The sequence below is a fragment of the Bombyx mori genome, chromosome 14 (genome assembly GCF_030269925.1).
Source record: "Bombyx mori chromosome 14, ASM3026992v2".
Lineage (NCBI taxonomy): Eukaryota > Metazoa > Arthropoda > Insecta > Lepidoptera > Bombycidae > Bombyx > Bombyx mori.
The window spans coordinates 4154398-4168403 of NC_085120.1; the positions used below are offsets into that span (position 1 = coordinate 4154398).

Sequence of the window (14006 nt, forward strand, 5' to 3'; positions counted from 1 at the left end):
TTTAAAAAAAAAAAACAAGCCAATAAATTTATTTTTTCTCTTCATTTGTTTCATGATGATTGTGAGTAGTTAAAACGTAATAGCAGGGTAACAAACTCATATTTTTATTAATATTAGTATGTGTTTACAATTTACTAGTAATTTTTAATGGCAATCCACACAAGTAGCATCCACCTTTATCTTTTGCTTTTGGTTAATTTTATTCATGGACAAGTTTAAATTGAGAGCGTAAAAGTCAGCCTAGTGCCAATAGGTGATCATCGCGAAGAACGAATTCCTACAAATTGAATAATTCAAAATAAACACACATAACTCCAATCTATACTAATATTATAAAGCTGAAGAGTTTGTTTGTTTGAACGCGCTAATCTACTACAGGAACTACTGGTCCGATTTGAAAAATTATTTCAGTGTTAGATAACCCATTTATTGAGGAAGGCTATAGGCTATATAACATCCCGGTAAGGCCAATACAAGTGGAAAACCAATAAAGAATGTTTAAAAATAGGGTTTTAAATAGCTCCTTAACATTCTATAATTCAAAAATATTTTCACTGTCTACGTAAATGAAGTGGGGGTAAAATTTAGCGTTATGCCAAAGTAACTATTCCACGCGGACAGAGTCGCGGGCAAAAGCTAGTCATAAATATGATTTGTTGCTTAAAAATAATACGAAACGTGCAAACGTTCGTTTTGTTACTTGTGGAGCAATGACTTAGGAAACTGGATGAGACATCAGTGGCGTGGGATAGCTATGCCTGAGCCATTTCCAGCAGTGGACGAGCGTGGATTGTGGAGACGATGCTCGCTTATAGCTTTTAACCGACTTCAAAAAAGAGGAGGGGATGAGGTTGTTAATTTGTTAATGTGTTACCTCAGAACTATTTTCTGGGTAAACCGATTTCGACGCTTGTTTTTTTTTTAAAGCTAATTCTTTTATTGAAAGGAAGCAAGAGGAAAAACTATTTGATTAGAGCGAAATTTTTGCAAATTTTACAGGAGAGGCATTTGAAGTTTAAAATTTGGAAAATATATCATGCCAAAAAAACTTCTTCAACTATTTGAATGGCGTAAACATAATTATTGAAGTTTAATTACATACATCGAACTGTTGATAGTGATACCAAATAAAACGGACCTTTAATAAAAAAGATAAATGTCACGTATTAAGTAGAATGCCGCTTAAACTAAATAGCTATTCACCCCTTTATATTCAATTGACTTGACGAATATGTAATTGACGATAATAGTTAATATTATCGTTTTGTTTTTGCCAACGGTACCACGTCTGTACATGAACGATTACCTTACAGAGGACCTGTTGTCGTGCGTACTATGCGCGCTGCTTGTGTTCGTCGGACTGTTTCTCTGTTATTTACGTCATCGTTTCTTCAAGATCGAACTGTTCACGTTTGGATTCACAAGCGGATTTGTACTGACTTACATCTTTATATCATACCTCGTCGTTACCGATCGAACTGGTTAGTTATGCACCTACAGACTAAATTCCTTTTCACAGAAACTACTGGGTATTCTTGTATGACTACTTCGATGTTGTTGCCATGTTGATGAATTGTCTATGAATACGAGAATATTTAAATCCGTATGTCCTAAGAAAAAGTTTTGTAAAAGAAATTGACTGACATAATTCAAGTTTATTTTTATTTTTATTGTATAGTGTTAGGTGGTTACCCGAGCCCATAGACATCTAGAACGTAAATTCCGCCACCCACCTTGAGATATGAGTTCTAAGGTCTCAGTATAGTTACAACGGCCGCCCACCCTTCAAACCGAAACGCATTACGGCATTACGAACGCATTACGAACACGGCAGAAATAGGCGGGGTGGTGGTACCTACCCGTGCGAACTCACAAGAGGTCTTACCACCAGTAAGTGTGTGTACCATAAATTCAAGGCTTTAATAAACAAGAATTCCACATGACCACGACCACTCTGCTAAGAGCAACCGACTATGATTATGACCGTAAATCCTACAATTGCACGAACTTTCGGTATTAGTCCAAAACTTTATAATATACCCATAGACATAACCTACTGGGATTTTCGCCGGATCTTCGCAGTGAGTCGCGGTTCCGATCCGGTGGTAGATTCAGTGAAGCGCTTTTTTGCTAGGGCTAGATCTCTCTAGCTCAAGTAATTGGAATTGCCCTTCAGGCTAAAAACGGGTAGGGAAAAATATATAGATACTTTAAAGAATGGTAAATCTGGAAAAGCAATTCGCACTTGGATATCACCGATCGTATTGGACGTACCTCCTAGTATTAAGTGGTTATTGCGGCTTAAGATCACAATGGAACTACCGCCTCTCTCTTTGGGAGATGTTGGTGTTCCATACTAGTTTGGAGTGACTGTTTCGCGGTATACACAGGCAGGATGTTTGAACTACGCACGCAAATACCACGCGAATTTGGATATATAAAGATCAACATCTATTTGTGCGTACATATAATTTAGTTTTCCTATTTCCGCGTACGTCGCGGTTGCGATAACGCGAAATCGAACTTAAAGCTGGGTAGATACGGTTTGTTTTGATTTGCAGCCGTGGTAGCGGCTTCGGCGTTATCAGGTTTGTTCTTCGGCTCGATGTGGCTGATGTTCTGGTGGGTATACGGTATACCGATCATCGCCCTGCTGTTGACGTCATTGAATCTTGGATTCCTTATGGCATCACTGTTCTATTACGTCATACCAGGTAAGTCAAAGTTAATTATAATGCTAAGGTTGGGGATCTTTTGACCGGAATTTGCTGTTTCAAAAGTCGATGAAACAGAGACGAACATATGCGTTTATGCTTGCGCGTGAATGAGACAAAATATTTTTATTGTACATAACAACGCGAACGCAGCCGGCGACCTCAAGACTTCAAGTGAGGTCGGAGTCTCGGATCGGAACGCATGCCGGCATCGCGGTGGATGTAGTGTTTTGTTTTGAAGATTGATTCGGTGCAGTAGTTAGCGGGCCTTCCCGCATCGGGCAAATATGTGTGATTTTTTCCCTACCTATGCTTGCCCTACCTATAACCTTGAGAGGCTATTTCAGCTTCGTCCTAACATGTAGGTGAGCTCACGGGGCTCAAACCGGAATGTTGCTAACACTGACACTAGCAAGAGCAGTGCTTCGCAGAATCTACCACCGGATCGGAAACGCGACCCACTGAGAAGATCCGGCGAGAAACTCAGTGGGATGTGTCTATGGGCTAATTTACTCGTCGAGCCCTTCGTCACAAGCGACGGGTTCGACGAGGACGGTGACCGGTGCTTGAGGTACCTAAAAGCACCGTTAATGGATCGGGAGGATCCGTAATTACGTGTTTTGGGCGACGTCGACTATGTGTGATGAAAAGGTCTGTTAGCTCTATGTCTGGGTATATATTATCTATATATGTATACATTTGAACGTATATAAGTATGTATGTCAGTCTATAGTAATCATGACACAGAGAATCCTAATTTAAGGCGGGATAACCGCGCGTGATTTGTTCCCAGTTATTATTATTATTTCAAAATTATAGATTACCTTTCACATCAATCCTGCCTTCCCGTTTGAAAGATAGGCCCTATTAGTCTGTGTAAGCAATTTATTTTATTATTTATTAAGACCTTAGAACTCATATCTCAAGGTGGGTGGCGGCATTTACGTTGTAAATGTCTATGGGCTCCGGTAACCACTTAACACCTGGCGGGCCGTGAGCTCGTCCACCCATCTAAGCTAAACAACAAAAAAGTAGGACATACCTTCAATCGGGACGTGTGTTCGTTTAAAATAAAATGGATGCTAAAGAATCTGAATAATCTTTCGGTAGACAACGATTTTGTCATTGCTGATAACCATGAGCGACGGTGACCACTTACCGTCCGGTGAGCCGTGTGCTCGTCTGCCTACAAAGTACAATGAAACCGAATTGAACTAAGCAACGTCCATTTCAGATGACTTGTATTTCCGGGAGGACCTCAATTACTGGTTAATATTCGCATTAATCGTATTGGTGTGCGCGATAATAATGATAAGCGCGACCTTCGAAGCGAACATACTGGCCTGCGCGATACTCGGCGGTTACGCGGTTATATACCCTATAGACTACTACATTGGATCGAATTTGAAGTACATACTGATCAACACGATGAGACGGGCCACGGTGCCGAATTTCAAGAGTGCGACGCTCGTACTCAATTATCAATACAAAGGTGAGAAATGGGTTTCTCTTGCAGCCGCTGGTGGTAGGACGTGTGGTGAATCCGCACGGGTAGGTACCACCACCCTGCCTATTTCAGCCGTGAAGCAGTACCTAATGCGTTTAGGCTCGAAGGCTCGGGCAGACGTATGGTAAATCTGAGACTCGGACCTCATGGTTCAAGCTTTAGCGGTAGGCAGCGGCTTGGCTCTGCCCCTGGCATTGCTGATGCCCATGGAGTCCATTAAACAATAAACGTTGAAGATAAATTGACTCTGTTCTTGACACCGTCCGTTAGCTCAATTCAGAATGTTCTAATTAATATTTATAGTAACCATTGTCTTGGACTAATAAATTAGACGCTTGTTGTATCCAGCGATGCGACTGTACCGGTGTTCGAATCTCACAGACAGGTATTAATTTCTCTAATGAAATACGTACCTAACAAAATATGTTCACGATTGACTTTCACGGCGAAGGTATTAACATGGATATTACTCACAAAATATTAAAAGTTTATTACTCACGTGATTACTGGTAGCAGATTCACAACTACAAGCCGCTGTATAATACAATTGAGACTTACGACCTCAAGCCTGAAGCTTGTGATATCTATGGGCTAACCACTTAACACAAGGTAGGCTGTAATCTCGTATACTCGTAACTTGCTATTGTTTTTTTTTTCAGATTTAGTACTGACACTCCTATGGGCATCGCTTACCGTTACAAGTTTCGCCTACCAATACTACACTAATTACGGCCGACCTCCCTTCCCCCCTCCACCTAGGGGCATCAGAGCTAGACCCCCGTAAGTATCTTAAGTATGTAAGTATGTTTTTACTGGTGGTAGGAGCTCTTGTGAGTCGGCACGGGTAGGTACCACCGCCCCTCCTATTTCTGTCGTGAAGCAATAATGCGTTTCGGTTTAACGGGTGGAGCAGCCGCTGTAACTATACTGAGACCTTAGAACTTATAAATAAATAGATAAATATTTACTAACAATCACGCCACGTTAACTGGTCCCGTGATAAGTTCGTAAAGAACTTGTGTTACAGGTACCAGATAACGGAAATAAATGTAAGATTTTTATTATACACATACATATATTTAAGATACATCCATAACCCTGGAAAATACATTTATATTTATCATACAAATACCTTCCCTTGACGGGATTCGAACCCCCGACCCCCTTGTGTAGTGACCATGTCACTTACCACTACACCAGACGGCCGTTATATCTCAAGGTGGGCGGGTGGCGCATTTACGTTGTCGATGTCTATGGGCTCCAGTAACCACTCAACACCAGGTGGGCTGTGAGCTCGTCCACCGATCTAAGCAATAAAAAAAGAGTTAAAACTAGTTTTTTTTTTTAGTAGTAGTAATAGTAGTAGCAGTAGCAGTAGTAGTACCAGTAGTAGTAGTAGTGACATTTTCTACTTACCCAACAGATCCTTCGCCCGGCTCTCCACGAGACCACGAGACCCCGGTACTTGCGACGAAAGAACGCCTTTGTTATCGTAAAATAGCACAAACCAAAGCTCTCTGACTGTAGCTTTATAGCTTTGATGATAAAACATGTGACATAAAATCACCAAAGAACTTGCTTTCGCCAAATATTAATGCAATTGTAGGAAATTATCAGAATTACTTAAGTTCTCTACGTTATTGTATTTTAGACTTTAAATCTTTATAATAAAGTTTCAAAATATAATCGGGACATTAGAATAGCTTAAGTAATGTATAAGTTTAAATGGTTGTTCGTTTATTAATGTTTTAGGAGAAATATTTTATGTATTTATATTTTATTCAACATATCAGTAATCGTTATTGTTATATAAATATTTAAGTGCCTTAGTTCGGATGACTTAAAAATTTTTTTCAATGTAAAATTTTGTCAATTTAAATTTTTTAATTTTTTCATGTCTCTAATGTCTCTTTTTCTAATATTTCAATATTCAAAATACTATTTATGTGTCACCTGTATAACTTATTATAACCTCTTTATGTCGTAAATCATATAGATATAGAAGTCATATAGTAAAAAGAAAGAGTTTACCCAGTGGACCTAACTAACCATATAATAATTTCATTCGTATTCAATAAATTGTAATTTATATATGAAAAATTGTCGACAATTGCGGAACGCGTAGAGAAAATTCATTTAATCTTAATATCGACGCTTGAAAGGCAAACTTGACTAAGCGACAATAACTGCTTTGTACATAAATGATAGGCAATAACCATATTCGATGCGCAAAAAATATATATTTTTCTAGGTCTATTAAAATCATTTCAAGCCTACAGCTACTAGCTAGATTCTACTATAGCTAGATTCGTTAAAATAAATTTTGTTTTCAGGTATTTCAACTTTAAATTAGTCCACTGTAAAGTTCACGTATTGTCGTTTAGTCACGTTTGCCTTTCAAGCGTCGATATGTAATTATTTAATGTAACTAAAATGCTCTAGATGTATTGGAACGATCTCGTGTTAATGAATTAAGCAATTTTTTTAAATATAAATTTAATTTTCGCTATGTATTTGCTGGTAGCCTAGGGTGCTATTCCGGCTCAAGGTGAGCTCACGGGGCTCAGCCTGAGAGAATTTACTAACACTAGCCCTAGTAAGAGCAGTGCTCACAGAATCTACCACCGGATCGGAATCGCGACTCACTGAGAAGATCCGGTGAGAAACTCAATTGGTTGTGTCTATGGGAATTGTGCTTGGAGCATGTAAGGTAAAGAATATTGAAACATATTAGTCTTTAATTATTTTATCAATGAATCTATATGTTACACAGCTACAAACACCTGGATAGAGTTGTCAATTTTCATTTATAATTTTTTAATATCTCTCGATCCAACAATCAACTTGTATAGAAACGAAATTATATCTAATAAAGCACAATTAAAAAAAAATCAAATAGTTGAATAATTTAGTTTCCATATAAAAAAAAATTTTTTAATCTTGTTCATTTATTTCGAAACTTTTATTATTATTTTTAAAGTACTTTCTGAACACAGAATTAACACCGTTACGCTCGCAACGCATCTAACAAAGCCGAGTTCATTGTGCAACACGCATAATCCCATCCATTTGTCCGCCACCCCTGGCCCCAGGGCTGCCCCGCTCTAAGCGCCGACACACAAAACTAATACGCACCGCCCAAACACACTTACACTTCGGCGAACACCATTATTATATCATAACGAATTTACATTTCAACTTTATCTAAAATACCTTAAAGCATATTTTGCCGAAAATAAACTATCGCAAATTATGTTGTGGTCTTATAAACGAGCTGTTTCAAATTTGAACCGTAACTCCAAGGCGTAAGATGCGTTTTGCGGTGTAGTTTAAAAGAGCCACACCGCCATTACGGCATCGACCTGTTTTCAGACGCTAATGCCATCTGTCGTTCATTATTGATAATATTTCATCCACTTTATTGAGTATTGTTATGTCATTCGATACACTCAAGTGACGTTGCATTGTGGGCATTCATGATGCTTACTATCGTATACTGTATTTCGTGGTCATCTGTTTTAACACGCTTTTAACTAGCTTTACTTTTATCACTATTCAGCTAAGACGTCCAATTAACACAAAAATACTTATCAAGAACCGATAACAATACTAAAGCTTAATTGTTGTAGTGATATCTTGAGATACCAAATGGCAATTGCTATAAAGATATGGATTTAGATCGAGAATTGAACTCTAAGCCGTTGTTGCGATGGTCGGGTATTGGAACAACAAGACTACCAAATATGCTTCTAAATGCGGTTTTTTAAGTTTTTGCTTAGTTGGGTGAATGAGCTCACGGCCCAACTGATGTTAAGTGGTTTCCGGAGCCCATAGACATCTGCAAAGTAAATGCCGCCACCTACCTTGAAACATGAGCTCTAAGGCCTCAGTTTTTACAGTACCAAGGCTGCCTCGCCCTTCAAACCGAAACGCATTACTGCTTCACGGCAGAAATAGGCAAGGTGGTGGTACCTACCCGCGAGGACTCACAATACGTCCTACCACCAGTAAAGTGACATATGAGTGAAGTGTTGACACTTAGCGTTGCAAAGCGAATGCCATCAGCTTGAAACGTGAGGTCGACGCCATTTTCCCAACAAGAATGTGTCACTGCCTCGCAGCCCATATAAAATTAGACGGAATCAAAAGAAAGAAAACGAGATTTTAATGGTTAATGCAATATTTATTAATTAATTTCACTGTAATATTCCCATTCTATGCACTTATGAACTATCAATAATTTATTTCACAATTAACATCGGATTTTAATACAGCACTAACAGAGTTAACCGCTTCGATATTGCAATCTTAATGTAAATATCCAATACAATGTACAAATACATACACACGTCAAGTTATCGGAAGCGCATTGTGCCGCCGCGGGCGATCTCGCCTAATCCGTCGGGATAATTTAAAAATTCGTCATCAAAATCATCATAATCAATACAGTCGTTAAATCGAACTATACAACTATTCGAAATCACAGTATTACAAATATATCGACGCTTGAAAGGCAAACGTGACTAAGCGACAATAACTGCTTTGTACATAAATGATGGCAATAACCATATTCGATGCGCAAAAATAATTAATTTCTAGGTCTATTAAAATCATTTCAATCCTACAGCTACTAGCTAGATTCTACTCCAGCTAGATTCGTTAATTTTTTTTTTCTTCATGTATTTCAACTTTAAATTAGTCTACTGTAAAGTTCACGCATTGTCGCTTAGTCACGTTTGCCTTTCAAGCGTCGATATGTATTATAAATGCCAATCATTAAATTATTTAAAATAAATAACGTAATTCGTTTTAGAGGTGCTGCGATGTATATTTAATATGAACACGATACAACATTTATTAGTTTATTATACACAAAGTAGTCGCGTCACAAACACGATTGTTCTGTGTGACAATTTGTTTGACGACGCCAACGCTGGGGTCCGAAAACAAATGGTTATAACGAAGCTTATTTTTCGTCGCGGCATTAAAATCTCCCACCCCTGCGACGTACATCAAAGAAATAAAAGGGTTGTGCACGTATAGGGCGCGTAATACTCAATTATAACAAACGTTGGCACAAACGATTTTACATTTACACTTTCGTCGGTGAACAGCGACGGCGCGCTACTTCATCTACTCGACGATAGATGTCGCTTACCCTAATATTTACACTCATCGAGCACAATGACTCGTGCAGCCGTCACACAAATTATCATATATGAAAATAAATAAATGTCAGTGTGTTTATTGCACTGCACATTCCGCTGTGAGGGTCACGACGCTTACACACTAATTTTGAACATCATCAGTTGCATCCCTTAAGCGCCCTGTAAACGATCAAATTTGTTTGTCAAACTTTACATTTTTCATCAAACAATAGCTTAAAATATCAAATAAGTTTGTTAACTTGCCCATAGATTCGGTTTTCTCGATAACGAGACGTCGTGTCGAGTAACGACAGATCTTGTTTGACAAACACCCCCAACTTTTTGACAAACGCATCAAACAAAGCTACATACTGTCAAATAATTTGACAAACAATTTGATCGTTTACAGGGCGCTTTATAATTAATTTTAATCACTGTACACGACAATCTATAAATATTTGCACCATAGAAACGAAAACGGAAACTGGTAGTAGACACGTACAGCGTTGCACTTACGACACTGAATTGTTTTGGTCTCCCGCCGCCGCGTCGGGCACGGCCGCCATGCTCAGGGCGAGGCGCGCGTCGGCGTAGTTGTGCGCCACGTCGCTAGATGGCGACTCTGACAGGGAGTTCGGGTTCTCAGGCATCGCTAGGAGCCGATGCGGGAACCCGAAAAGCTGAGATCACTGGAGCCGGCCCCAGTAGTTGGACGCGAGGTCGGGCCCCTGCGACGGTATCTGCACGGGTACGCTCACGCCCGCCGATATCACACCTGTCCAACAAAATATTGCTATAAATATTTTTTTCCTACATATTCTAGTAACCTCAAGGGGTTATTCTAGATTCACCGAACTAGTAGGTGAGCTCATGGGGCTCAAACCGCGAGGGTTGCTAACACTGACCCTAGCAAGAGCAGTGCTTTGCAGAATCTACCACCGGATCGGAAACGCCATCCACTGAAAAGATCCGGCGAGAAACTCAGTGGGCTGTGTCTATGGGTTAGTTTACTCGTCGAGTTTTTCGTCCCAAGCGACGGGTTCGGCGAGGACGGTGATCGGTGCTTGAGGTACCTAAAAGCACCGTTAATGGATCGGAAGGATCTGTAATGACGTGCTTAGGGCGACGTCGACTGTTTACCATTCGGTCCACCGGTCGAGTATGAATGCTATATAAACAATCTGGGCATGTCATTTACGACGGGCAGGGCTGTCCCACTAACATTTTTGTGCTTGTAGACTGTACATAATAAACAAACTGAAATGTGAATCGGTAAATTTATGATAAACACATTTACTAACAGAGCCTATCCCTTTGTTTCGCTGATTGTCTTGCATTATAAGGCATGTTACAATTATACAGATTAAAAAAGTTCATTTACCATCAAGGACGTTAACGACAATCTTTTTTTTTAATTCATATATATCCATAAACAATAACAGAATAAATGCAATTAATTCAAATAAAAAGTTTGTATAACGAATTCATGGCTAACTCAATATTATGTTGATTCAAATTAACCCGTAAATCGCACGAGCGTCTATCCATACGTACATACATCGTAATGTCTTCAATCCCGTGTAATTGCTAGTCAATCATGTATATAGGACGATCACAGAAGCACATGTTAACCCTGTCTAATGCGGAACCCATTAACGTCGACCCGATGTGTCTTATAGGACCCTGATTGCTTTCCGTTTACCATACAATCGAGTTATCCAACGCGTGTACTTGAAATACACTAAACTACAGTCATGCAGAATACGTACACGAGTGACGAGTGCTTAGTTTCGACAAAAGAGTCATCAAAACGAGGTATTTAAACTAGTTGTTAGCCTAGAATTAGCATTGGAAAGAATTCAATCGCCTTATCGCCCCTTTTTTCCCCTACCTATGCTGATAGCCTTGAGAGGCTATTTCAGCTTCGCCCTAACATGTAGGTGAGCTGACGGGGCTCAAACCGGAGAGTTGCTAATACTGGCCTTAGCAAGAGCAGTGCTTCGCGGAATCTACCACCGGATCGGAAACGCGACGCACTGAGAAGATCCGGCCCGAAACTCAGTGGGAATTGCCCCTACCTCCGTTCTTAGGTAACGAAACAACTTGTATAGAAAAACATATGGTAATTCGCACAATGTTCAAATGTCGACGAATTATCTTCAGTCGACCACTACCACGGAAACCGTAAAGTAATCGAAACAACGTTAATGATATAGCGATCGTAAAAACGCGCGAGATTAAACCGTAAAATTAGTTTTAATTTTGCATACTCAGAAAACGAAAACCGAAGAAAGTATTAACGTGGATGTGTATTCTGTTGATGCAACCGACGTAATCCCGATCGTTTCAAGCCTTTATGTGACGCACAACGCAAACAATAGAGTCTAGTGCTTACCGAAACCTTAAATCGGTATAGAGCACATTGTCTATTAACGCACACACAGTAGACGCATTCATCCCTTATCCCGATAGGACGGCGCGCCCCTAACCGCGCGTGTGGGACTGCGATAACAGTTTTCCGTGCCGGCGCGCGAGGGGCGCCGTTTACATTCATTACATGTTATTATCGACTCTAAACACAGATCCTGCGAGACTCGTTTGGGCGATGGTTCGCGTCTATGTGCCGCTTGTTTATGATGAATTCGATGTTGTAGCCGTTTTACTGCAAGCACGTAATTGCATCTGTGGGGAGCTGTGTGATTTTTATTTATGGCTCGGATGAATATAATAATGGTTTTCCGGTATTTAATATACATTGTTATTTTGAAATTTTGGTACGTTTTCATATTGATAAGTTCTAATGTGAGATTTAAAGTGCGCAACTTTTTTTTTTTTTGTTTGAATCAGGCCATTGATATTCTCGCCGGATCTTCTCGGTGGGTCGCGATTCCGATTCGGTCGTAGATTCAGCGACGCAATGATATTGTTACGGATCGTGTTAGCAAGTCTTAGACTGAGCCCCGTGAGCTCACCTACGGTAGTTGATAAAGCCCCTCAAGCAACTAATGTTTAGGTAGGGCGAGTTAAGAATATTTTTAAGCAAACAAAAGATTCCGTTCGTAAATACCCCTAGTCCATTCGACTTAATAAAAGAACGAGAAAGAGCCAGAAAACGCGAAAAGTAGAACAACAGATCCGCACTTATTTAATGCGAAGCTGGAAATGCACCCGTCGAAAGAGCGCAAAAGATTAAATGAAACGAGAATGTGCATTTTGAAAACGTGAAAAACTCTTTTGTTCGCGGTCGCGCGATGGAAGCTCGCCGGCGGAACAATGCCGCGAAACGCCCCAAACAACAATAATTCATGCCGCGCTTTCCGCCGCCTACGGCTAAAAATGTCCGCAACGTCATATATAATTTCAAATGGAAAAGTTACGACCTTTTTAAAATAATAGGAACGCCACACCCAGTCGAAGTTTGTTCGGTTTTTTTACGTAATAAATCTGTAAGTTCTATGTGGAGATTGTATTTGTTTATTCGTCGAACAATTCAATTCGGTTGTAAGGAAATTAACATTCTAAAACTATCGCTCAACAAATGCATTGGATATTCGAAATCAATTTAAAAACCATTTGTAAGGAACAGACAACGGTGAATAGAATCGAGGCTCGAATTCCGTTTTCCCTACGTTTTTTTATTTATTTTCCCCGTCATGTCGCGGTCTTCGGACCGGGCGCCCCTCGTTCTGAACTCAGCATATTTTTTTTGCTTTTTATTACGAAGTTTGTAAATATTTTCAAAGGCCTCTCTCCTTTCAATTTTGCCGATTTCGCAACGTTTTCCCCGATAAAATTATATATTTCGTATCAAATTCTTTAGTTAGTATTTGTAGAGTAGCGTAGCCCAGCATAAAATTATATAAATTCGTAGTAACATCCAACGAATGTTTTGATTGTGGGCTGCTGCTACACTTTATGAAAATACTGACTGTTATTAATACCCGTATGTTGTTTGGTAAAAAATTCTAGAACTTTTCGATTTTTTTAATGTTTTTTAATATTCTAACTATTTTACGTTATGGCGTTTATGGGCCGATGTGGCCAGTAAACTCGACTGCCCATGTATAGCATTTGTGTCAAATTTTGAAATTCTGTAACATAGCTCGTAATTTGAATTTGAAAAAAGAAACTGTCACTCTCCGTCTACTAGCATCAATTTTTTTACTAATGACATGACTAAGGGAACTTACCCGTACTGCCAGCGGGCTGTGGCTGTGAGTAAGCCGGGTGCTGCTGATGCGCTGCCGGGGCTCTGGAGTACCCTCCGCTGGCGAGGACGTCCCCGAACATGTAGGGGTAGCCGCCGTCTCGCTGCTGGAGACACGATGAGGAGAGCCCACCAGACATCGAGCTGTTACGTGAGCAAGAGAAAATAAGATTAACACGTTGACTGCGGCGTATGTCACAGGTGCCCCACGTTACAACTTAGAAATAGAATTATTCTCAGTGTCTTCAGATTCGTCTTTCCCAGAGTCTACTATCGATCGAAGAGAGAAAGTAACAGGAAACCCGTGACCCACATGGCAGTCAAAGGGTTTACAGAGCGAAAACAATCCATAAGTAGTTCTCTGTACAGTATTGTGACGTCATCGATAATTATTCAACGATTTTGATCTTATTTACTGTTGATAGGACCTC

At 39.8% G+C, this 14006-nt stretch overlaps 1 protein-coding gene across 3 annotated transcripts in view; it reads left to right on the forward strand.

The window, feature by feature from the left end:
- Nucleotides 1-7117, forward strand: part of LOC101738517 (transmembrane 7 superfamily member 3) — a 28186-nt gene extending 21069 nt beyond the window's left edge. For 2 of the 3 annotated variants that reach the window (XM_038015277.2, XM_004922794.5), the window contains 5 exons: nucleotides 1314-1481; nucleotides 2562-2714; nucleotides 3949-4206; nucleotides 4881-5001; nucleotides 5645-7117. In XM_038015277.2, the coding sequence (XP_037871205.1) occupies nucleotides 1314-1481; nucleotides 2562-2714; nucleotides 3949-4206; nucleotides 4881-5001; nucleotides 5645-5717 (773 nt within the window). In that variant the 3' untranslated portion in view covers nucleotides 5718-7117. The remainder of the gene's footprint in view (nucleotides 1-1313; nucleotides 1482-2561; nucleotides 2715-3948; nucleotides 4207-4880; nucleotides 5002-5644) is intronic. The other variant, XM_012697236.4, reaches the window with a different exon arrangement.
- Nucleotides 7118-14006: the final 6889 nt, after the last annotated feature.